Genomic DNA, 25,455 nt, shown 5'->3' on the forward strand with positions numbered 1-25,455 from the left:
TTCCTGCACTTTAGTGACAACACCGCCTCCCGTCCCAGGGGCCACCCTGCTTTTGACCGGCTCCACAAAATTCGGCCCCTCATAGACCATTTCAACCAGAAATTTGCAGATATTTATACCCCAGAGCAAAACATCTGCATAGACGAGTCCCTGATACATTTTACCTTGGCTTCAAACAATACATCCCAAGCAAGCGCGCCCGGTATGGGGTCAAATTGTATAAGCTCTGTGAAAGGGCCACAGGCTATACCCACAAATTTCGGGTCTATGAGGGAAAAGATCAGGCCCTGGAGCCGGTCGGTTGCCCTGACTACCTGGGGAGCAGTGGGAAGACAGTTTGGGACTTGGTGTCACCCTTATTCGGCAAGGGGTACCATCTTTATGTGGACAATTTTTACACAAGTGTGGCCCTCTTTAGGCATTTGTTTCTAGAACGGATTGGCGCCTGTGGTACCGCGCGAACTAGTCGCGCGGGCTTCCCCCAACGGCTCGTTACCACCCGTCTTGCAAGGGGGCAGAGGGCCGCACTGTGTAACGAAGAACTGCTCGCGGTGAAATGGAGAGACAAGCGTGACGTTTACATGCTCTCCTCCATTCACGCAGACACGACAATACAAATTGAGCGAGCAACCCGTGTCATTGAAAAGCCCCTCTCAGTCCACGACTATAACCTCCACATGGGAGGGGTCGACTTCAATGACCAGATGTTGTCTCCGTATTTAGTTTCCCGACGCACCAGACGCTGGTATAAGAAGGTGTCTGTATATTTAATTCAATTGGCTCTGTACAATAGTTTTGTTCTCTACAGTAAGGCTGGGAGAACTGGATCCTTCCTCAAATTTCAGGAAGAGATCATCGAGAACCTCCTGTATCCAGGAGGTTCCGTGGCCCCAACCACCAGTGTAGTTAGCCGTCTACACGAGCGACATTTCCCCAATGTCGTTCCTGGTACCTCAACCTAACAGTCACCCCGAAAAAGATGTCGTGTCTGTAGCAGGAGTGGAATAAGGCGTGACACCCGCTATTTCTGTCCTGACTGTCCGGACCACCCTGCCCTATGCTTTAGAGAGTGTTTCCGGAAGTACCACTCACAGGTACACTATTAGCATAGGGATCATCTCACCAGGACAGGCACACAGGGCTATTAGGGCCCATTCACTCACTGCTGCTGCAAACGTCTCCTTTCACATGGGACAAAGTGCATAACGCACTTCGCCACATCTTTGGGCGATTTGCGCTTTGCACATTGACCCATGGGGAAGGAGAGGTTTGTTCTATAAAGGTAAAAAAAAAAAAATAAACACACCAGTAAGCAAACACGTTAATGTTCAGTTAAAAAAGTTAAAGTTACATGTTCTGTTGCAAAGTTAATAAAATTATTGCGTTGCGGCCTGGTTTTTTCATTTTTTCTTTTTTTACCTTCCAGGTGGTGGACCAACCGATTGACTAGCTGCAGCACCGATGTGCATTCTGACAGAAGCATTGCGCTGCTGTCAGATTACACGCAAGTCGGTGTATGCGGCGCTGCAAGACGGGATTTTCTCCTCTGCAGTGACAGATACGTTTGCCGAGGCATACGAGCTGAGGAGGAGGCGGCGTTCCTATGCTTTGGCAAGCACTTTGTATATATATATAAAAAAAAAAAAAAAAAAATCCCGGCAATGATTTATTCATCCACATCGATTGATGTGAATGGAGAAATCTGGTTTGCCAGGGCATACGAGCTAAGTGGGTATGGATGTAGGGCGGAGCTCCTATGTCCTGGCAGACGCCTTTCCCCTCCATTTTTTTTTTTTGGCAGAGATTTTTTCATCCACATTGATCGATGCGAATGAAGAAATCTGTGCCGTTCATTTTTTTCTTTCAGCCCAGAGGCTGAACGGAAAAAAAAATCTCATTACCTGTATGCTCAATATAAGGAGAATAGCAGAAACTCCTAATGCTGGCCATACATGTAATGATTGCGGAGACCCTCAAATGCCAGGGCAGTACAAACACCCCACAACTGACCCCATTTTGGAAAGAAGACACCCCAAGGTATTTGCTGAGGGGCATATTGAGTCCATGAAAGATTTAAATTTTTGTCCTAAGTTAGCGGAAAGTGAGACTTTGTGAGAAAAAAAAAAAAAATCAATTTCCGCTAACTTATGCAAAAAAAAAATTCTATGAACTTGCCAGGCCCCTCATTGGATACCTTGGGGTGTCTTCTTTCCAAAGTGGGGTCACATGTGGGGTATTTATACTGCCCTGGCTTTTTAGGGGCCCTAAAGCGTGAGAAGAAGTCTGGGATCCAAATGTCTAAAAATGCCCTCCTAAAAGGAATTTGGGCCCCTTTGCGCATCTAGGCTGCAAAAAAGTGTCACACATCTGGTATCGCCGTACTCAGGAGAAGTTGGGGAATGTGTTTTGGGTGTCATTTTACATATACCCATGCTGGGTGAGAAAAATATCTTGGTCAAATGCCAACTTTGTATAAAAAAATGGGAAAAGTTGTCTTTTGCCAAGATATTTCTCTCACCCAGCATGGGTATATGTAAAATGACACCCCAAAACACATTCCCCAACTTCTCCTGAGTACGGCGATACCAGATGTGTGACACTTTTTTGATGCCAAGGTGGGCAAAGGGGCACATATTCCAAAGTGCACCTTTCGGATTTCACCGGTCATTTTTTACAGATTTTGATTGCAAAGTACTTCTCACACATATGGGCCCCTAAATTGCCAGGGCAGTATAACTACGCCACAAGTGACCCCATTTTGGAAAGAAGACACCCCAAGGTATTCCGTGAGGGGCATGGCGAGTTCCTAGAATTTTTTATTTTTTGTCGCAAGTTAGTGGAATATGAGACTTTGTAAGGAAAAAAGAGAAAAAAAAAAATCATCATTTTCCGCTAACTTGTGACAAAAAATAAAAAATTCTAGGAACTCGCCATGCCCCTCACGGAATACCTTGGGGTGTCTTCTTTCCAAAATGGGGTCACTTGTGGCGTAGTTATACTGCCCTGGCAATTTAGGGGCCCAAATGTGTGAGAAGTACCTTGCAATCAAAATGTGTAAAAAATGGCCTGCAAAATCTGAAAGGTGCACTTTGGAATATGTGCCCCTTTGCCCACCTTGGCAGCAAAAAAGTGTGACACATCTGGTATCGCCGTACTCAGGAGAAGTTGGGGAATGTGTTTTGGGGTGTCATTTTACATATACCCATGCTGGATGAGAGAAATATCTTGGCAAAAGACAACTTTTCCCAATTTTTTATACAAAGTTGGCATTTGACCAAGATATTTCTCTCACCCAGCATGGGTATATGTAAAATGACACCCAAAACACATTCCCCAACTTCTCCTGAGTACGGCGATACCAGATGTGTGACACTTTTTTGCAGCCAAGGTGGGCAAAGGGGCACATATTCCAAAGTGCACCTTTTGGATTTCACCGGTCATTTTTTACACATTTTGATTGCAAAGTTCTTCTCACACATTTGGGCCCCTAAATTGCCAGGGCAGTATAACTACCCCACAAGTGACCCCATTTTGGAAAGAAGACACCCCAAGGTATTCTGTGAGGGGCATGGTGAGTTCCTAGAATTTTTTATTTTTTGTCGCAAGTTAGTGGAATATGAGACTTTGTAAGAAAAAATAAAAAAAATAAAATCATCATCATTTTCCGCTAACTTGTGACAAAAAATAAAAAGTTCTATGAACTCACTATGCCCATCAGCGAATACCTTAGGGTGTCTACTTTCCGAAATGGGGTCATTTGTGGGGGTTTTCTACTGTTTGGGCATTGTAGAACCTCAGGAATCATGACAGGTGCTCAGAAAGTCAGAGCTGTTTCAAAAAGCGGAAATTCACATTTTTGTACCATAGTTTGTAAATGCTATAACTTTTACCCAAACCATTTTTTTTTTTTGCCCAAACATTTTTTTTTTATCAAAGACATGTAGAACAATAAATTTGGCGAAAAATTTATATATGGATGTCGTTTTTTTTGCAAAATTTTACAGCTGAAAGTGAAAAATGTCATTTTTTTGCAAAAAAATCGTTACATTTTGATTAATAACAAAAAAAGTAAAAATGCCAGCAGCAATGAAAAACCACCAAATGAAAGCTCTATTAGTGAGAAGAAAAGGAGGTAAAATTCATTTGTATGGTAAGTTGCATGACCGAGCGATAAACGGTGAAAGTAGTGTAGTGCCGAAGTGTAAAAAGTGCTCTGGTCATGAAGGGGGTTTCACCTAGCGGGGCTGAAGTGGTTAAGGGGAGTGATCATCTTGGGAAATCTGGTCTAATTAAATGGGTGATTTTCCCATTCTCTGGTTGACATTCCTGCAGTCAGCATGCCAATTGCACTCTCCCTCAAACGTAGCGACATCTGTGGCATTGTGCTGTGTGATCAAACTGCACATTTCAGAGTGGCCTTTTATTGTGGGCAGTCTAAGGCACACCTGTGCAATATTCATGCTATCTAATCACCTTGATTTGCCACACCTGTGAGGTGGGATGGATTATCTTAGAAAAGAAGTGCTCACTAACACAGATTTAGACAGATTTGTGAACAATATTTGAGAGTAATGGGTCTTTTGTGTATGTAGAAAATATTTCAGATCTTTGAGTTCAGCTCATGCAAAATGGGAGCAAAACCGAAAGTGTTGCGTTTATATTTTTGTTCAGGGTATATTATATATTATATTCTTATACAGTTATCCCTCAAGATACAATGGCCTTAGGATACAATATTTTCAACATACAATGGTCTTTTCTGACCCATCATAAGTTGAAACTAGACTCAACATACAATGCCTCAGACTGAGGTCCAACCAACCAAGGCCACTTCTCTGGTGAAATAGCTGCATTAGTTGCTAGTAAGCAGCTATTCCTGACTGTTATATGTAAGGACTTGTTTTATCTGACCTAGTTATCTGCTTATTTTTCTTAAATCTTAATTTTCTCTTACCTTGGATGACATTTTCAGGCTTTGGAACCTATTACTCAAGTTACAATGGTTTCAACATATAATGGTCATCCTGGAACCAATTAATATTGTGACTTGAGGGACCACTGTATTGTTTAAATTCTTTCCAATCTTTGCTTAGAATTGCTACATCTATGTGTTGTTCCTCAAAGGCTACATATATACTAATTTATGCTGTTATGCTAATACATACTGAATATTTTAGTGTGTTCATTCAGTTTGGTGTGTTGTGACTAAAGAATGGGAAACAGTAGTTAAAGTGCTTGGCGACAACAGCTACAGTATTTTTTTCCTTAACTGAAGACATTGGCAAGCATTTAATGACTTGTTAGGAGAGGCTATGAGAAAGTAACTATGATTTTTAGGAATACAAAGCCATACAAATTTAATTAATCCTCGTCATTCCAATAAGCTATGAAATGTTCTACAGAGAAAAAGATGCTAGGGCTCTTCTAAAACCTCAAGCACTGGGAGAGACACCTCAGAAATCAGGAGCCTTACTGCAGTGTCCTGTCTGCGGTAGAAGAAAAAACACTTTAGGCGCCACCTTTTTAACTAAGCCTCGTCTATAAACCATGAAGGCAGCCATATTTCTTGTTCAATTTTAGCATTCATTTTTTGTTCCTTTAAAAATCAAACTGCATTCTGCTCATGGAGAGAAGTGATGCAAACTGCATTCTGCTCATGGAGAGAAGTGATACAAACTGCATTCTTCTCATGATGGGAAATTTGATTTTTATTCTGCCCACTTGAGTCCTGTGGACAGAGCTTTTTCATTTGATAGTCTGAAGCTACCTAAACACCATTCTTAGGAAGAAACATACTACAATCTGGACAAAATTAACCATAAATGGCTTTATGAATTCTAATGAAATAGTTGAAGTCTTGCTACAACAGGACAAGCTATTAGCCTTTTTTCATTTTTCTGGTTTGAATTGCGGGTTTTGTACTGCAGCTGTAGCAGAGGTGATCTTCCAGTGGTAAAATTAAATGTAATGTGAATCAGCACATCACATTTTGGGCAAGCAGTGCAGGGGAGAACTGTACTCCGAAATTGCCGGCTAGTAGCGCCTCTTTGAGGAATAGTACATTGTTGCTGTCTTCCTGAGCTACACATACTATATTGCTCTCTGTCTATACTACTGTCACGCTTCGGTGTGGGAGGGAAACACCACACCGAGCATAAGAGGGAAGGGGGGGGGGACAGGGAATCAGGCCCGAGAACTAGAGAAGGAAGATGGACACATAGTAAAATCCTAGCCAAAACCCTGACTACCAGTATAAACAGACCCCAGAGGTAGGTGTGTTCATACACAGGAATACCTAGAGTCCTATCTAGCCCTATAGGACTCTGGTACGAATGGCAGGGACGAGACTACCTGTTCCTCCAAAAGGAAGGACGAACAGAAGTCTCCTTCAGGCCTAATACAAACAATAGGGAAATGCAACACACAGAACCCAAAAAAAATACAAAAGGGAAAGGAAAAACTTAACTTCAAATGAGCAATGGAAGCACCAGGAGCTCAGCCGAGATCCACACACCAGCAATCCACAACTTAAACTGAAGCTATAAACCGCACAGCATTGTGGGAGAAGCAACAATAAATAAGGAATAAACGACCACATTAGTAACACCTGAGGCCAGGGGTGTGGCCATTACCAGAAACAACACAGACACCTATTGATCCGCAAGGAAAACCTGTCAGATCAAACCACGTGTTGCCAGTCTCACCGATCTTCTGCCACCTGTCACAGGAACGTCCGTGACAACTACATGTTTACTTGTGCAAAGACAAACTGCTGCTTTCAGTATAAGGTCTCAGTAAGCCCATTTGAACATTGCTATATAGGACTTATGTTTCTTTATTGTTTTTTATTTTTATTTTGGAGTGACATTTTGGAGCATTGAAACAAATTACAAGTTTTCCAAAGAAAGAGAGGTGGAATACAGAGTGGGCTCAGCATACACGTGGAACCTGCATTCATCAATATCAGATCGGTAGAGGTCCGACACCCTACACCATGGATGGAAGGCTCTGTCCACCATGTACTGTAGTTTCCAATGCTGGAGTACTGCAGCTCAGCTCTCATTCACTTGAATGGGATCAGCGCTGCAGCGCCCTGGCATGGCCAGTACACAGTGGTCAGAACCTTGTGCCATAAGCAGCTGATCACTGGGTGTGCAGGGTTTGGTCCCCAAATAATCTGATATTAATGACCTATCCTGAGGATAGACCATCGATGTCTAAGTACCAGAAAACCCCTCTAAAATGATTAGCCTGTACTTTACATCACATACTGGGAGACTAATTCAATTATACACAGTCAAGTCACTTATTATGACCACTTCCTACTTTCAATGTCGGCAGCATGTAGCTCATGAAGGAAGTCACTTGTTGTGAGCTGGCTTGGTACATATGTAATGTGTGCTATCTGCATACATGTCCCTCATTGCGGTCATGGGCAAAAGGGGTAACAGAGTTACGAAAAGGGATGATTTTAGGCTTTTGGACAAAGGGTGGCAGTATTCCTAAAATTGTGCAGTTTGTGAACTGTTCGCATGCTGCTGTTGTGAAAGTGTATCATGAGTGGACAAATGGCACTACTGCAAATAAATTACGTGGAAACTGTGGAGCACCACGTGCCATTATTGTAAGAGGTGAATGGTAGCTACGAAGGTGCGTGATGGTGGACCAAAAGGCTACAGTAGAGCAGCTCACCACCAAAATGAACCAGGGGCTACCAGATGTGTATCTAAAACAATCGTTTGGAGAACCCTACTACATAGTGGGCTTGAAGAAGATGGATGGTCACTGCACCTCTGATAACGAAGTTGTATCGGCAGAAACAGCTTTAATTTTTGTGGCAGTATTGAAATAGGACCTCAGCTAATTGGCCAAGGGTTGCCTTCTCCGATGAGTCATGTTTTCTACTTCATCAAACAGATAGACATTGGAATGTCAGGTGAGAAACATCAGAGAACAAACACCCTGAAACCATTGCTGGAAGAACACAACCAGGTGTTATGGTCAGGGGTATGGTTTTATGGCATTCTCTGGGTCTTCTCATCCATGTGGAAAGAACTCTTAACCAATATGGGTACAAATCTATCCTTGCAGATCATGTACACCCAAACATTCTGATTGTCTTCCCTGGGGCAGATGGGATATTTCAGCAAGACAATGTGGCCTCTCACACAGCTAGAAATGCCCAATATTGGTTGGAAGGGCATGACCAAGACTACCAAGTACTACCCTGGCCCCCTAATTCCCAGACATAAACCCAATTGAGCATATGTGGGACTACCTTGATCGTCAGGTTTGCTCTATGTATCCTCCCCCACGCACCCTCCAGCAGCTGTGAGATGCACTGCAGTCAGTATATCTCAAGATACCTGTGAAAACCTACAGTACCAGGACTTTATTAAGTTACTCCCAGCCTGTCTAGCTGCTGTCCATGCTGTACATGGCGGTTACTCTGGATATTATCTGGTCATCATAAGAATATGACTGAACTGTGTATAATATATTTTTATTTCTGTCTGTTCCTTGAAGAGTCTTATTTACTGTCATTTGCATACAATCCATCACATGTTCCCAAATCCTTTTTCCATTACAAAATCTCTACTTTATTACCCACAGAAGTTGTGGTTTAAGTACGTTTTTGTAGACATACTCAATACTGGGCAAGCATGAGCAGCTTAGACATTTTGGAATAACAACAGACACGTTGATGTCAATCTTAAACAAGACACTGAATGGAAGCAGAACATTTCTGTATGATACAAATTAGGGCATATATAATACTTAATAGCTTTGCAGGCAAAAATGATGCAAAATTGTGTTTAATACACATCGCAGGTTTACAACAATGCCAATCATGCTTCACCTTCTCAAACACTGTGCTATGTTTAAGGCTACACAGCTTGAGGATAACTGGCACAGCTATTGGCAGCTTCCAGGGTTATGAGCATTTCTGCTAAACTGCATGACTGTGTTATATATAGTGGAGCATGGCTAGTAAATTCATGTATTTTATTCCAACAAGAATGAACAATAGAGGAAAATGAGAATGTAGTGTAAAGGTTGGTCACTGAACTTATTTGATTCCATTATGAATATATTAAGGAAACATTATGAATTGTCATATCTAGGCTATGGCATCAAAAACAGAACAGTTTTTTCCAACTCTTATGTTGCTTAGGCTAGTTTCACACTAGGGGCAGGGGAGTCTGGCAGGCTGTTCCGGCGGGTTAAACAGCCTGTCGGATCCGTCCTGCCGCTAGTTCACGTGTGTCCCCGGACTTCCGCTCTGTGTAGCTGGCCAGCTAAGACCTGTCCTAGGTTGCTAATATAGCTTATATGTGTATATAGCCAGACCTGCCAATAACCTAAATAAAGTTCCTATGTTTAAGTGTTAAAGACAAAAGCAGAGTTTTTTACTGTGACGTCATGTTTTGGATGTTATATAACTGTTATATTTTGTGGTCACAGAAGCAGAAAAGATAATATGCCTTTAAGATTCATTTTGTAATGTAAGGTAAGCTCAGTGACACAGTAGAAACAACAGAAAGCATAGTGTTAATCTGTTGTTGCTGGGCAGAAGTCGAGACCAATCACAGCCAGCTTCTCACACAGCAAGAGTTTTCACCAATCACAGCCAGCCTCACCCACAGTCTGTCTGGGAATTCCCCTAGCAGGAGCTGCTAGAATCATTATTCACCAGAGACAGGAGCTGAAGAGACATTTACTCTACCGAGAGCTATGTTTTTATGGAAGCAGGAGAGGCCAAAATAGGTATTTAAAACAGTTAAGACAGACATTTGTTCTAGCAACCTTCAGATCACAGTATCCTGCTCTTCAGAATAAGGTCAGAGCTTTCCTTTTGTTACTTATCATATAGGCTTTGGCATAAAGAGACATTTTTGTGTTCCGATAAAGACTTTAAAGTTAAAAAAAGGACAGTTTGTATTACACGGACTCTATTGCATTTAAAGTGAAAGTCATTTATTTCTGCATTTGTCAATATTGCATTTAAAGTGAAAGGGCTTTTAATATTCGTATTGATTGTCAGTATTTCATTTAAAGTAAAATGTCTGAGCCTAGTATTACCATGCCACTGTTAGAGGATACAAAGATAGATAGATAGAGGGAACCTGTCTGAGGTAGAAGAGTCTGATGCAGCATTAGTCTTGCCTCAAACAAATATAGCCCAAACAGATGAACTAAGACATTCATCACTTTCCAGAAAGCTGACCTCAAAGATGCTGGAAAATTTGGAGCAAGAAGCAGCATTAAAGAAGAAAAAGTTTGCCCAGATGTATGATAGGTGGAAATCATACACTAAAGACATTCGTAGAAAGCTAAAGCAAGAATGTATAAAAAGGAACTTGAGTGACAGGGTAGACAAAGTAGAAGAATCTGAATCTGAGCTTTTGGCAGCATATGTCAACCTGCGGTCGTTTACGACACCTTCCCAGGGCATTGTAGGGAACATGGACACATGTACTGCGGTCACTAAAGATTTTGTAAAGCTTATGAGAGAACTACCATCTTCGGAAAACTATGATGAAGTTAAAGCAAGAAGGAGAATGAACAAGCTTTTTATGAGAGACTATGCTCAAGTGTGACTTCCTTTGCTAGCAGACGTGCCACCCATATATCAGAGTCCTCAAATACTTCAGCCAAAAGAAAGGAATTAGTTGAACAACTTGCTGTCAAGAGAGCAGAAATTGAGATGGAAGCTGCTATCAAGGCGCAGCGCCATCAGATGGAAGCTGAAATGGAGGCACAGCACCATCAAATGGAAGCTGAAATGAAAGCACAGCGCCAACAGATGAAAAGTCTGAAAAGGCAGAAAGAATTTAAGATCATAGAAGCCAGAATCAGAGTACACAAGGAGGATATGAGTCAGAGTAGTTATAGGTTCAAATCTGTACTAAGTGAAGAAAAAGACTACTATTTTCCTTCGTATGCTCAAGAGAGTGAAAGGAAATCTCCAGCACTTGAAGAAATAAGTTATTATCCTTCCATCTGTGCTCAGAAAAAGAGAGGCCTAGTCCAGTGTTAGGAAAGAGGTGTGTGAATTTACCCTCTATCTCTACCGGAGAAAAAGAAGAAAAGGACTCATTTAATTCAGAAGCAAGTGAGAAAATAGAACCGGATGATTCTATTTCTAGATGCCACGGCAATGCTCAGGAGAATGTTACAACCATTGTCCCAGCAAGATCACAGAGAACAGTCCTAGCTAGACTTTCCGTTCTGGAACCCACTGTATTTTCAGGAGACGTTCTGAAGTTCATAGAGTGGAAGGCAAGTTTTGAAATGATCATTGAGCATCATTGCTTCAGTCAGTTGACAAGTTATTCTACCTTCAGAGATATGTTGGTAGAGAAGCCAAGGAAGTTCTTGAAGGTAACTTCTATAGAAAAGAAGAAGAAGTCTACAAACAAGCTTGGGAAAAATTTAATACCCAATATGGTCATCCTTTCTTAGTACAAAGAGCCTTTAGAGAGAAACTGAATAACTGACCTAAAATAGGTCCTAAAGAACACTTCAGACTCCAAAAGAATGGTGACTCCCTGCAAGCATGCAGCAATGCCATCCCACATGTTCAAGGACTGGAAGTACTGAACGACTATCTAGAAAATGCTAACTAAGCTACCTGAAAAAGTGGCTTCTAGATGGAATCGCTATGTAACTAAACAGTTAGATCTAGGTAAGAACTTCACAAGTTTTAAAGAGTTCTCTGAGTTCGTCAATGAGGAAGCACGGATAGCATGTAATCCAGTAACATCATCTTATGCCTTAAAATCCTTAGAAGAAAGGCCTGCAAGACAGATAAGACATGCAAGAGCAACTAGCTTTGCAACCAACACAGCAGCTAAAGGTCCAGATACGTATGAGAGCAAGTTCAAAGTCACTACTGGGATCAGTAGAGAGACAGAACCAACAAATCTACTACCTTCAAGTGTATGTTCTGTGGAGAGAACCACTCCATACATAAGTGCCAACAATTGAAGGCGAAGTCCCCAGAAGAAAAGAAAGAATTTGTGCTGGATAACCAACTGTGTTTAGGATGCCTAAGAAAGGGCCATGTTACTAAGGAGTGTAAGAAAAAGGCCACATGCAGTGTTTGCAAAGGATGCCATACTACACCACTACATGAAGAACGTCCAAAGAAAGATAAATCCTCAATACCTAAAGATACTTAGGAAGGAAACAAAGTATCAGTATTCTCATGCAGAGTGATTGGAAAGAGAAAGCAATGGCACATCAATGGTTGTACCAGTGTGCACATTAAATCTTAAAAGGAGGAACAAGAAGGTATATGCCTATGCGCTATTGGATGCCCAGAGTGATGTCAACTTCATTGATCAAGAAATCTGCAAGAAATTACAAGTGGCTACAGAACCAGTGACGCTCATTACTCACCACAATCATGTAATTCAAAGAACGGGGGCACATTGAAATTAAAGCAAGAGTGCCGGCACACGGTATGCAATACACAATGTAATACACTATTGTGTATATATATATATATATATATATATATATATATATGAGCTTATGTGCTATTTAGGAACAGGAAGCAGAGCTCCTGAGGAAGCCAGCAGAGCCTGGCGATACGCGTTGGGCTTGTTTCCTGAACACCACGCATACCAACACTATGCTATTCTATGATAAGTATTATTGCTCTCCATTATTCTATTGTTGATGGATTTCATGCACTTTAATCTGTTATACATTTGTACATGTGGGGGAATTTCCATGTTTTAGTGGTAAGTCAGGGGGGCATGTGCATATGATTGGTCCACATGGCCCGGATGTTGCTTTAACTAAATTTGATACTTTTTTAGAGGTGTGGCTTTCATCTCGGTATTCTTTTCTTTTCCTTGAATTACAAACTCGCCACAATGACGGGGAGAGACACATTAGTGAACAGCCAAAGGTTCAAAGGACTGAGAGTTAGAGGACTTCATTCAAACTGCACATTAGATCTACAGTCCCTGACAAACGTCTTGTCTCTTGTGTACAAATTGACCTGAAGTGCCGCTAAAATATATTTCTAATCAAGATTTTGTTACAAGAAATTGGTCATTTTAATCCCAACAGCTTTTGTAATAATGTTTCAGTGCAAAACCAAACTGACAAAAAGTATTCTAATATTCACAGCTTGGTAAAGCCCATTGAGTCTTTTTTTGCCAAGACACAAGTGTTGTCGCCTTGTCATATGAGCTTCACCTATGACTAATAATGGATCAATTAGGTCTCAGGTGTGTATAAAAAGAACACCAGTACACTAGACCTTCACATTAACTGCAACTAGACCTCTGCAAACATGCCTAAGATTCACCCGGAGACTAAAGTGTTGATTATCAAGAGGCTGAAGACCAGATCCACTGCTGATGTGGCAGACACCTTCAATGTGTCTCAGTGTCACGTTCAGAGGATAAAAAAAAGATTTGAAGAGACTGGAGACGTTTTGGACAAGGCCAGGTCAGGCCGACCCCGCACAACAACTTGTCCGGTTGTTGGCTCGAAAATGCAAGGCCAGCCCATTTTCCACTGCAGCAGAGCTCCACGAGACCTGGTCACCTGAAGTCCCTGTGTCAACCAGAACAGTTTGTCGGATTATGTCTCGAAATGTCCTCCATGGTCGAATCAGTGCCCATAAGCCAGCACTAAACAAAAGACAATTGAAAAACCGTGTGGCATTTGCCAAGGGCCACAGCCTGCTAAATGGATGGACACTGGAAAAGTGTCAGAAGGTGGATTTTTCAGATGAATCTTCTGTTGAATTACACCACAGTCACTGCAAATATTGCAGGAGACCTACTGGAACCCGAATCGAGCCGAGATTTACCCAGAAAATAGTAAAGTTTGGTGGAGGCAAAATCATGGTCTGGGGTTACATCCAGTATGGGGGTGTCACGCCGGTGACAGGTTTGAGAAGGTCTGAAAGATAATCTGCACATTAGTTATCTGACAGCTTCTTTTGGTTTCACTCTGTCTGTGTGTTGCTGGTATGTCCACACTCCCTGTTCATGTGTGGATCATGTGACCTTCACCTCCCCCTATTTAGTCTGACTTTACCCATCACTCCTTGCTCTGAATAGCTTAATTTGGTTTTTGGAAGAGCTGGAGTGTGGTTCGTGGTGAGGTCCTGTTCGTCCATCGTCCATCAGCCTCAGAAGTTAAGTGTTCCGCTTGTTGTGTTTTATATTCCCCCCACCTTTGTTGTTTACTAGGCCTCGGCCTTCACCAGGGAAGGAGCTGGTTGTCTCTGCCCTGTCATTACTATTAAGGCATCTGAGGGCCACCAGGGTTTTCTAGGTTACTGTGTATGGGCATCTCTACCATCGAGAGGTGTCCATACGGATAGGAGTTAGGGCCAGGAGCAGGATTTTATAGGTGGTGACCCTTTTCCTTCTCTAGCGGTGAGGCCTAGTGTCTTTTCCCTTCCTTCTTGTTGTCTTTTGGTGTTCTCCCCTACAACATCCGTGACAGGGTGTGTGCAAGGGATTTGCAGGGTGGAAGGCAACATCAATAGTCTAAAATACCAAGAAATCTTAGCTACCTCTTATATTCCCAACCATAAAAAAGGCCAAATTCTGTAGCAGGATGGTGCTCCATCGCATACTTCCATCTCCCTATCAAAGTTCCTTAAAGCGAAGAAGATCAAGATGCTCCAGGATTGGCCAGCCCAGTCACCAGACATGAACATCATTGAGCATATGTGGTGTAGGATGAAAGAGGAAGCATGGAAGACGAAACCAAAGAATATTGATGAACTCTGGGAGGCTTGCATGCCTGTTTTCTTTGCTATTTCTGATGACTTCATCAATAAATTGTATGAATTCTTGCCAAACCGCATGGATGCTGTCCTTCAAGCTCATGGAAGTCATACAAGATATTAAATTTGGATCTTACAGCACCACTACTTAATTTGCTGACATATTTTTGGATTTGCAGTAAAGTTGTTCAATTTCTGTATAGGCGACAAAAATTTGACCTTTCTGTCTTGATTAAATGATAAATCTTTTTTCAGTGAAACTAATTTATTTCAGTGCATTAAACATAATTTGGGAGGGCTTTAGCTTTCCATGTGAGCTATTTCTAACACCAATTGATTAATTAAAAGTCAGGTTAATAGCAGGAGTTTCTACAAAATAGAGAAGCGACAAGACTTTTGTCAGGGACTGTACCTCCAGCTTATACAAAAGACGATATACCTCAAGATCGAGATAGCATACCTACCTGTGAAACAGCCAATGAATGGGAGCACCTATCTGTCATATCTCATGAAATGTCCCCACTGAAGGAGTTTTGAGTTGGACTGTTGATAGGCTACGATTGTCCCGAAGCCTTTGTACCACGAAAGGCAATCACAGGAGGAAAGGGTGAACCCTATGCTGTTCAAACTGATCTAGGATGGGGTGTTGTTAGAGGAAAACAGCAGATCGCAAACTCAAGACAGGTGACAGGATTGTGTCACCGAATATCTGTCCAAGAGTTACCAACTGTAAGTCCAGCAAAAGTAATCAAGATCCTTGAATCCGACTTTGCAGATATAAGTTCTAAAGAAAAGAGTATATCCCAAGAAGACATAAAGTTCGTACACACTCTAGAAGAAAATATTCAGCAGAATCAACAAGGTCCTCTTAAAATGCCCTTACCTTTTAGAGAACGACTGCCAAATAAAATAAATCTTGCCCTAGCAAGATTGAAATGTTTGGAGAAAAGGTTGGGAAGAGATCCCAAACTAAAGAATGATTATTGGAAATTAATGAAAGGCATCCTTGAAGAAGGACATGCAGAAAAAGTTAATAATCAGCCTAATGACGGAGAAGTGTGGTACATACCATATCAAGGTGTCTACCACTCAAAGAAACCAGATAAGATTAGAGTAGTATTTGATTGCTCAGCAAAGTACAATGGTGTTGCACTGAATGATCATCTAAAAGGACCAGATCTTACAAACCTGGAGTACTCTGTAGATTGAGAAAGTATCCTGTAGCGGTCATGTGTGACGTTGAAAAGATGTTCCACCTGTTCCACCGGTTTCATGTGAAAAATGAAGATAGAGACTTCCTGAGGTTTCTATGGTGGGAGGATGGAGATACAGATATAGAGCCAGCAGAATACAGAATGAAAGTACACTTTTTTGGAGCAGCATCGTCTCCAGGTTGCGCCAATTATGGTATGAAGTACCTGGCCAATCAGAATGAAAAGGATTGCCCATTAGCAGCACATTTTCGCAAGACATTTTTTTTATGTAGATGATGGTCTCATAAGTCTAAAGGCCCCAGAATCTGCAATCGAGCTAGTGAAAGAAAGCCAAGAGTTATACGCAAGAGGAAACCTGTGCCTTCACAAATTCATCTCAAACAGCAGAGAGGTACTAGAATCAATCAGTGACTCTGAACGTGCAAAAACTATAAAGAAAGAAGATCTCAATTATGATCATCTTCGATTTCAGAACGTACTTGGATTGGGATGGAATGTAGAGAACGACAAGTTCTTCTTTAAAGTATCTATTGAAGAAAAAGTTGCAACTAGACAAACCATTCTTTCCGCAGTGGCTTCTATATTTAATCCATTGGGATTCTTGGCCCCAGTAATCCTCAGAGCAAAATAAATACTGCAAGAATTATGCAGACAGAAGTTGGCATGGGATGAGCCGATACCTGAAAATTTGAGGCCAAGGTGGGAGAGTTGGATAAGAGACTTGCAAAACTGTAGAGAAGTTCGGATACCCAGATGTTTTGTATCTCATGACTTTGGAAAGTACAAGAAAATAGAACTTCATCACTTTTCAGATGCCAGTAGTTATTGTTATGGTCAGAGCTCCTACATCAGAGTAATAGGAGAAGAAAAGATACACTGTGCCCTGGTTATGGGAAAGGCCAGAGTTGCACCTACCAGTATTCAGACAATACCAAGACTTGAACTGACAGCAGCTGTTGTTTCAGCATCAGTAATCAAGTTTCTGAGAGAAAAATTGGAATTGAAAAAAGATGGAGAATATTTGTGGACAGACTCACAAGTTGTCCTAGGATACATAAACAAAGAAGCTGCGCCTGTCACACTCCGTCCCCATTGGCCAGGCAGCACGGCAGCGCATGGCGAAAGGCAGCCAGACTAAAAGTAGTGCATGTCGTAGTTTTAGTCCGGCTGCCTCTCGCCGTGTGTTGCCACCTGAACTCCGCCCCCACCCACAGTATAGTCAATGGGAACGGAGCGGCAGTTCGGGGGCACATGTGAATTAGCAGCAGGATGGATCCGACAGGCTGTTCACCCGCTGGAACAGCCTGCCGGACTCCCCTGCCACTAACGTGAAAGTACCCTTAGACAGAGTACTGAATCTCCTTAAAGAGACCAGTTATGTATGGAGACTTACTGGAAGTACTTAGCACGGAAAATAAAAATATTTTGCTGTTCGTATAAGATAGCTCACTGCCTGAATGGACAGTGTCAAAACAAAACAAAAATGCCTTATTATACAATTAAGTATAAAATGAGGCAGATGGGGAATATACCTAAAATAGGATGTGTAACAGTGTCTTAGTGTCACATTTACTGTTATCACCATAAGGGCTACGGGTCGAAGTGAAATATGTCTATGGATGTTGGCAATATGATTTTTAACCTGACCCTAATTGGAAAAATCAGGTCAGGCACACTCTGATCGCGTGCCCCATAAAGAAAAGAGAGGATAAATGCAGTAGACTGGGACACTGAAATAAACTTAGTTCCCACTGTGCATCCAAATAGGCACCATATTATGACCAAGGACTGGTAGTGTAAATTTCTCAGCCTGCTCGACACATTTCTAGTACCCATGTAGCGGACCCTTCATCAGGACAATTGGCAGAGGTGTAAAGATAAGATACTGTATTCTACCTAACTATATGAGCTGGTGATGGATGCTGCACATACAGCGTATTTATGCAGCGGTGTGTTATGGGTCAGTCCAGGTGTATATACTGATGTCAATCAGCTGAGGCATCATATAGTGCACAACGGTGACTACTATCTGACCCGGATTATTATATCAGGACCTTGCCAGCCCAGGCCAATTACCAGTCCTTGGTCATAATATGGTGCCTATTTGGATGCACAGTGAGAACTGGGTTTATTTTAGTGTCCCAGTCTACTGTGTATATCCTCCCATTTCTTTGTGGGGCACATGGGCAGAGTGCGCCTGACCTGATTTTACCAACCAAGGTCAGGTTAAAAATTATATTGCCAACATCCATAGGCATATTTCACTCTGACCTGTAGTGCTTCGCCTTATGGTGGTAACAGTAAATGTGATACTAAGACACTGTTACACATCCTATTTAAGCATATGCCCCTTCTGCCTGTCTGTCAATATAAGAGAGAGACTAGCCTCATTTTATACTTAATTGTTTAATAGAGCATTTTTGTTTTGTTTTTAAACCATCCTTTCTTACTGGAAGTACTCCATCATATGGAGAATTATTGGCAATGCTACATGGGAAACGAACATGCAAAGAGGTATCTCCCAAGAAGGAGAACCATCTCGCCAGTGCCACCTATTGGAAGTGACTACCTATGAGTCAAGATCCGACTTTCCAACAAGTCTTTGGGTTTGAAAAGAGACTATAGCCAAGCCAGATATCCATCTGTAGACAGCTGTTTCGTGGTGCTTGCCCTTCATCAGTATGGAGTAGGATTCTGGCTAGCTAAATATGATGCTTTAGCTTTATCTGGCTTGGCTATATTCCCTTTTTTCAAATCCCAAGGCTTGTTGGAAAGTTGGATCTTGACTCATAGGTAGCCACTTCCAATGGGTGGCAGTAGTGAGATGGTTTCTTGGGAGATATCTCTTTGCAAATCTAAAGTGGAAAGAGCAAACAATGATAAAGGTAACATATGATCTTCTACCTACTTCTTGGACTTCTTTCAGGCCACGTTATTCAGCATGGATTCAGACTACACTTGATGATGATCAGTGTCGGACTGGGATACCTGGGGCCCACAGTAAAATGTATTTTGGGGGCCCACCGTACGGATACATTTGAATATAATAAATAATCTAACAAGATTTTTATGTGAACATCGGCTGGTGGAGGAGCTGTACCCTGAATATGTGTATGTAGTGCAGCAAGTCTAATGTTATGTGCCAAGTGTGCAGGGGGTGGGGGGCTAGGGGCCCACCTTCCTCAGGGGCCCACCGGGGGATTCCCCTGTACCCCTGTGGGCCAGTCCGAGCCTGATGATGATTACATATATTAAATCTAACTATTAGATGACCATCTGTAGCAGCGGCTGCTTTGCACTGCTGTTCCCCTGCTTACTGCCGGGGTCCTGGGTGTCATGTTCGGTGGTGATCCACTGCCAGTGTTTCCTTTCAGGCCTGGCCATAGCAGGCTTGCTGCTTGTTTCTTGCAGCATTTCCTTAAGGGCCGATGCAGGTCACTTCCTGTGTTTTATGGGTTTAATCATGTGACCTCACCAACCAATCCTAGCCCTCCTGCACATATATAAGTGGCTCAACCCCCTTCCTAGATGCCTCAGTTGCAAGGTCCTTGTGTCCTGCTAAGGTTCCTGATATCCGCTTGTGTTCCTGACTCGTACTTGCATTCCTGGACTCTGCTACCTGTTTGATCCCTGCCTGCTTGCCTTGACTCTCCTGTTGCCGAACTGGATTGCCTGACCTGTACCTGTGCCGCCTGCCCTGACCTATTGCCTGCCTGACTTCGCCTCTGCCTCATCCTTCGGTCCTGCACTGTTGCTTCTGGTTACGATTCAGCCTGCTGACAACACCTGTACCTCTGGTACCTTTCTCAGGTACTTCCTGGTCCGCCTGGACCAGCTGCCTCGTGTGCCTATCCTCCTCAAGACATAGCGACCTGGTGTTCCCCTCGGTGAAGTCTATCCTCACCATCAGGGGTTCTGTAAAGATCAAGGGGTTCACTTAGACAACGCCCTCAGAGGAGGTAGGACATGTGGCACAGTGGGTTCACACCCTCTGGTTCGTGACACCATCTAGGGAACCTTTCTTAGAAACTTCATGCTGCCTTAAACATAGACAGCATAATATACCAACATAATCCTTGATTACAGACAACTGTTTTATTTTGGAATGCTGTTGCATTGCATAGAGGACATGGGGGGGAGATTCATCAAGATCAATGTCTGGTACACCAGTCTAGATACCCTACACACTGTCAGAGAAGACGCAGGCCTCGTTATAAATTAACTGCATCCTATGGCACCTAAATTGAAATCTACTGCAGTTCGTAGCTGTTGTAGATTTCAGTCTTCACTAATGTCAGAAAACTGTCGGAAAAGAAGATAAATGTTCCGGGCCTGCTGGCCACACCCCTCTCCACTCTCGTCATGCACTCTGGAAAGTGGTGAGGGGGATGTACAAATGACACTTGTGACTACAATTATTGCCAGTGGGGTTTAGAAAATCGTTAACACAGGGTTTGTGACTTTTTTCACAAGAAAACTGGTGAAGGGAGATGATAAATCTCCCCATACAGTAGTTTGAATATGAGTCTTGAGAAGAATGTCATGGAGGCACCCCCACTGGCTTCTCTACACCCTGATAGGCTTGACTAACAGATGTCTCCCTGTACAAAAATATTGAGAACTCAGTCAATTAAGTCAAGCCAGGTGAAGAGAAGCCCCCATAACTCTTTTTTGACTCTTGGTTTTGGCAGCATGAATGTCCTGACAGGCTCCTATTAAATTATTATATACAGGAGTAGAACTATTACTATATCGGCCATGGTGCAGAGAGGACCTACCTAAAGTGGCTTAATATAACTGTATCATGTGTAGTTGTACTGCCAGCATTGGTTTGGCAGTATATAAGCACTATTGGAGTTATTATTAAGCACTGGATAACACTATTATGAGTAGTTCATTTAGTCGATAACAGTAGAACGGTGTTATTTGAATTTTTGATTGAATTATTATTTGGGCACTCTATGATCTTCTTTAGATTATTTACTTTTCTGCTATTTTGTCTGAACATTTTATGGTGATTTTGAACTGTGTAATGTAACATTTTTGGAAAACTATGGTGACTCTTTTTTTTCATGGGAAACTTTTATGACTTTTGCTATGTTGATTCTTACTTTAGATCCACAGAAATGGTGTACCATGTTGAAGCCTACTGTAGGTCCACAGAAAGGGCACACCTTGTGGTCAAACATATATATAATTTATATACACAAGCCCATACATTTATAGACCTGATCTGTAACAAATTCAATGAATGTAATTGTATCATTCTTGTATTACCATTACTACATCAACAGACCCAATGAAGCGCTGACATGTCTCTGTTTCTTCCTTGGGCACTATTTAATATTCTGGAAGGACAATGTAACATAGATTGCATATTTCCTTTAATATAAACTCCCAGTAAACCTGGATTAACGGTCTTAGGAAAAAATAAATTGGCCTGCAAATGGATGCCTTTAGGAAATGAGCAAATGGGTATATTAATTTTCTGTTATAAAAACTGGGAACCTAATAATAGACTATATAAAGTATGTCAGAAATCAAGTAGTCCTTTGCTGTCTAAACATATTAAAGCGACTAAGGCTTTCTTGGCTTTGGGCAAATGGGATTTTTAGAAAAGCCATGGTTATTACAGAAATTTATTGATTGAATATACAATCAAGATATGCATATATTTAACTTTGTCATTTAAGCCTTATAATTTTAGCTTTTTATAACTGTTAAATATTGAAGAAATCTGAAATAAATTCTGTGTGTTCTGACACCCTTCTTCCCTTTTTTTTTAGCATGTTGTGCTCGCTCTTCTGTAGTACAGTATTAGAGCAGACAGACAAGCCTTTTCTACTCACATGCATCAATAAGCCATGGGAGTCCATGTTGCTAGTTCACCGGTTGCCCATTCTTGGTATGCTTTTGGTGAGCACTAACCAGTGCATGCCAGGAACATCACTGAGAATCTGCTATTTTAGGGATGCTCTGACACAACTATCCAGCCACTAGAATTGCTAAGAATCTTATGCTTGCCCATTTTTCTTGCTTCCAACTAGCCAACTTCAAGAACTGACTGTTCATTTGCTGCCAAATATTTTCCACTTTCAACACCTCTATATTTGCATACATGGATGAAGAAGTTTTTGCATACTGCATTATATTTCTTAAAAATGTCGCCTGCTGAGACTATTTCCACTTGATCAGTCACTTTCAGTTCATGTTATAGCTTCAGTGTTTGTTCCTCATTTCTTCAAAAAATAAAACAACACGTAAAATAACCTGTAAATTTACATATATAGAAAAAGGGTTTTTGAGACAATAAAAGCACACAGAGCTATGGGGACTGGGTATTGCGGATGTGCTAGCGGCGATCTAGCAGCCCATGTCCTCAGCTCTTTACCCAAAATCCCGGTGACAGGTTCCCTTTAAATAGTAGAACAAAATATTAATTAATAATAATCTGTCGGTTATGTTAAATCTTTGGTAGCAATTGCTCTTTCATTTGGGATCCTTGAATGATAACCAAATTAAATTAGAGGTGTCACTTATGTACTAACTGGAATGTGGGGATACTTACATTTTGTTCAGTTAAACATATTAAGTTATGGTATTTGGCAAAGAATACTAAAACATTATAGCTAAAATATACTCCATTCTATTACCATTAAAGGTTGTTCCAAGATTTATTTACTGATGACCTATCCTCTGGATAGGTTATTAGTATCTGATCGGTGAGGATAGGTTATCAGTTGAAAACTCTCAGAAAATCCCTTTAAAGCATTGTTTTGGTTAAAGATACGATGCCTACCTTATTGTCGGTTCCTACATCCAGCATCACAGGGAGACACTGTTGAGGCTTTACTCCTCCACATGCTGTGTAAAGTGCCAATTTACCAACAGGAATGCCCATGCCATAACTTCCAAGGTCTCCAAGACCAAGGATTCTCTCTCCATCTGTTACCACAACAGCCTGTAAATATAGATAATCAGTATTACCCTTACATATACCTATACAGTTATCTCGATGTATCCACTTACTAAACTATGTAATAGTACCATAAGTCAATGTGGCTAAGGCTACTTTCATATTTGTGTTTTGGGCAGATCCGTCATGGATCTGCAAAATACGGATCTGTTACAATTAAAAAAAGTGCATGCATCCATCATGAATGGACACTTTTGTATTATCTGTAACATAGCCAAGACGGATCCGTCATGAACTCCATTGAAAGTCAATGAGAGATGGATCCGTTTTTCTATTGTGCCAGATTGTGTCAGAGAAAACGGATCTGTCTCCATTGACTTACAATGTGTGTCAGAACTGATGCGTTTGGCTCAGTTTCGTCAAGCGGACAGCAAAACGCTGCAGGCAGGTGTCCGCCTCCAGAGCGGAATGGAGACTGATCGGAGGCAAACTGATGCATTCTGAGCGAATCCTTTTCCATCCAGAATGCATTAGGGCAAAACTGATCCGTTTTGGACCGCTTGTGAGAGCCCTGAACGGATCTCACAAACGGAAAGCCGAAACGCCAGTGTGAAAGTAGCCTAAGTAGAATACAGTATGAAGTACAATGTAGGAACTGGAAATGATATTATTAGTTCCTGATAGATTGATTAGGCATTATGTAAGGCCCTATTCCACAAATTTCATTGGGCACAGTTACAATATGTACAATATAACATTACACTGAATATTTAATTAAATTGAAGGCCCCAGACTGGACCCTCTGGATAATTTCTACAAAATCCAAAAGTTCCAGCAGTTGGACCCTACAGATCATAAACTAACTGCTTATACTAGAGACATCCCTTCAGTCAGATCAGAAAATATTCCACGTGTCAAGTACTCAATAAAGGGAGACATTTAGAAGGTGGGATCCACTGTGTCTAATGACGTCAAAACTCAAGCCCCGATAGAACACTGTGCACATTTCTACAAATTAAAATTCAGAACTTCTGCTGCCCTTCAATTTGTGCTTGGTAACTGAACACCACCGTGTATTATTATAGAGATGAAGCAAAGCAGATTTCTTCTGAGATAATGTCAATTATTGGCTTACTATTACTGGAATGTCCTTACATGAACTATTCAATGTGGTAAAAATCTCTGACCACTCGCAGTTAAATACAAGTAAGCATACGTTACCTTAATGTCATTCTCAGGCCATGATTTCATTACAGTGGATATATGGCCACGGTCATGAATGGTAATGAAGAGTCCTCTGCAGAGAAAAAGACAGAGAAATATTACGCATGTAAAGTCTATATTTGACAAGCAAAAGTCTGATGAATGCATTAACCGGTGAGATCACCTATCTGAAAATAGATTTTCTTCCAGTCCTTGAGGTATCACATGAACATAACCATAGGCAACAGTGTTTTGAAGAATGGTTTAGTCCTATGTGGATACTGAAGAATTTTTTATGATTTATACTCCAAACAAAAGTGACAGAAATTTGGAGCACTGTATGAATAGTAAAGTCAGAATACTGTTTTTCCAGGATTTTAAATAAAGTAATTGTTGAGATATTTATTATGCAGATGTAGCAGAGCAGAGTTTGTCATTTGGGACTACTCATTGTGATATCATGACACGTTTTCTAGAATTAGAAGTAGGGGTGGGCGATATAAACGATATACGATATGATCGGCATAAATTCGGGCTATATCGCGATAGATGACCACGGAGCGGTAGTGAATTGAAGAAGCTTCTCACTCACCGCTCCGTGGCCTCCCGAGTCCCGACTCTGCACCGCGCTGCAAGGCCTTGTGTTCACACATCGTCAGCGCGCTGGCTGGCGCTGTGTGTGACGTCAGTTCCCTCCCAGTGCATGCTGGGAAGAAGATGCAGTCCATCTCCTGCAGACTCCATCAGCCAGCTGCGCACCCTGCAGAAAAGGTCAGTATATTAGCAGGGGCCGAATCTACCAGGGGTGGATGGCTGTGGCATGGGGCTGATGGCTCTGGCTGGGGGACATGATGATGGTGGCAACTGGCAATGGCATGGGGCTGATGGCACTGGCTGGGGGACATGATGATGGTGGCAATGGTATGGGGCTGATGGCGCTGGCTGGGGGACATGGATGATATGGCAATGGCATGGGGCTGATGGCACTGGCTATGGGACCTGATGATCGTGAAAATGGCATATAGCTGATGGCGTTAGCTGGGGGACATGGATGATATGGCAATGGCATGGAGCTGATGGCGCTGGCTGTGGGACATGATGATAGTGGCAACAATGGCATGGGGCTGATGGCGCTGGCTGGGGAACATGGATGATATGGCAATGGCATGGGGCTGATGGCACTGGCTGTGGGACATGATGATGGTGGCAACGGCATGGGGCTGATGGCGTTGGCTGGGGGACATGCATGATATGGCAATTGCATGGAGCTGATGGCGCTGGCTGTGGGACATGATGATAGTGGCAACAATGGCATGGGGCTGATGGCGCTGGCTGGGGGACATGGATGATGATGG

The 25,455-nt window shown here is 42.0% G+C and overlaps 1 protein-coding gene across 1 annotated transcript in view; it reads right to left on the reverse strand.

The window, feature by feature from the left end:
* ME1 (malic enzyme 1) overlaps nucleotides 1-25,455 on the reverse strand; it is a 356,258-nt gene that overhangs the window by 172,667 nt on the left and 158,136 nt on the right. Inside the window, exons 4-5 of the mRNA XM_044289917.1 lie at nucleotides 24,119-24,194; nucleotides 22,781-22,942 (exon numbers count right to left, since the gene is read on the reverse strand). Of these exons, the coding sequence (XP_044145852.1) occupies nucleotides 22,781-22,942; nucleotides 24,119-24,194 (238 nt within the window). The remainder of the gene's footprint in view (nucleotides 1-22,780; nucleotides 22,943-24,118; nucleotides 24,195-25,455) is intronic.

This window comes from Bufo gargarizans, chromosome 4 (genome assembly GCF_014858855.1).
Source record: "Bufo gargarizans isolate SCDJY-AF-19 chromosome 4, ASM1485885v1, whole genome shotgun sequence".
Taxonomy (NCBI): Eukaryota; Metazoa; Chordata; class Amphibia; order Anura; family Bufonidae; genus Bufo; species Bufo gargarizans.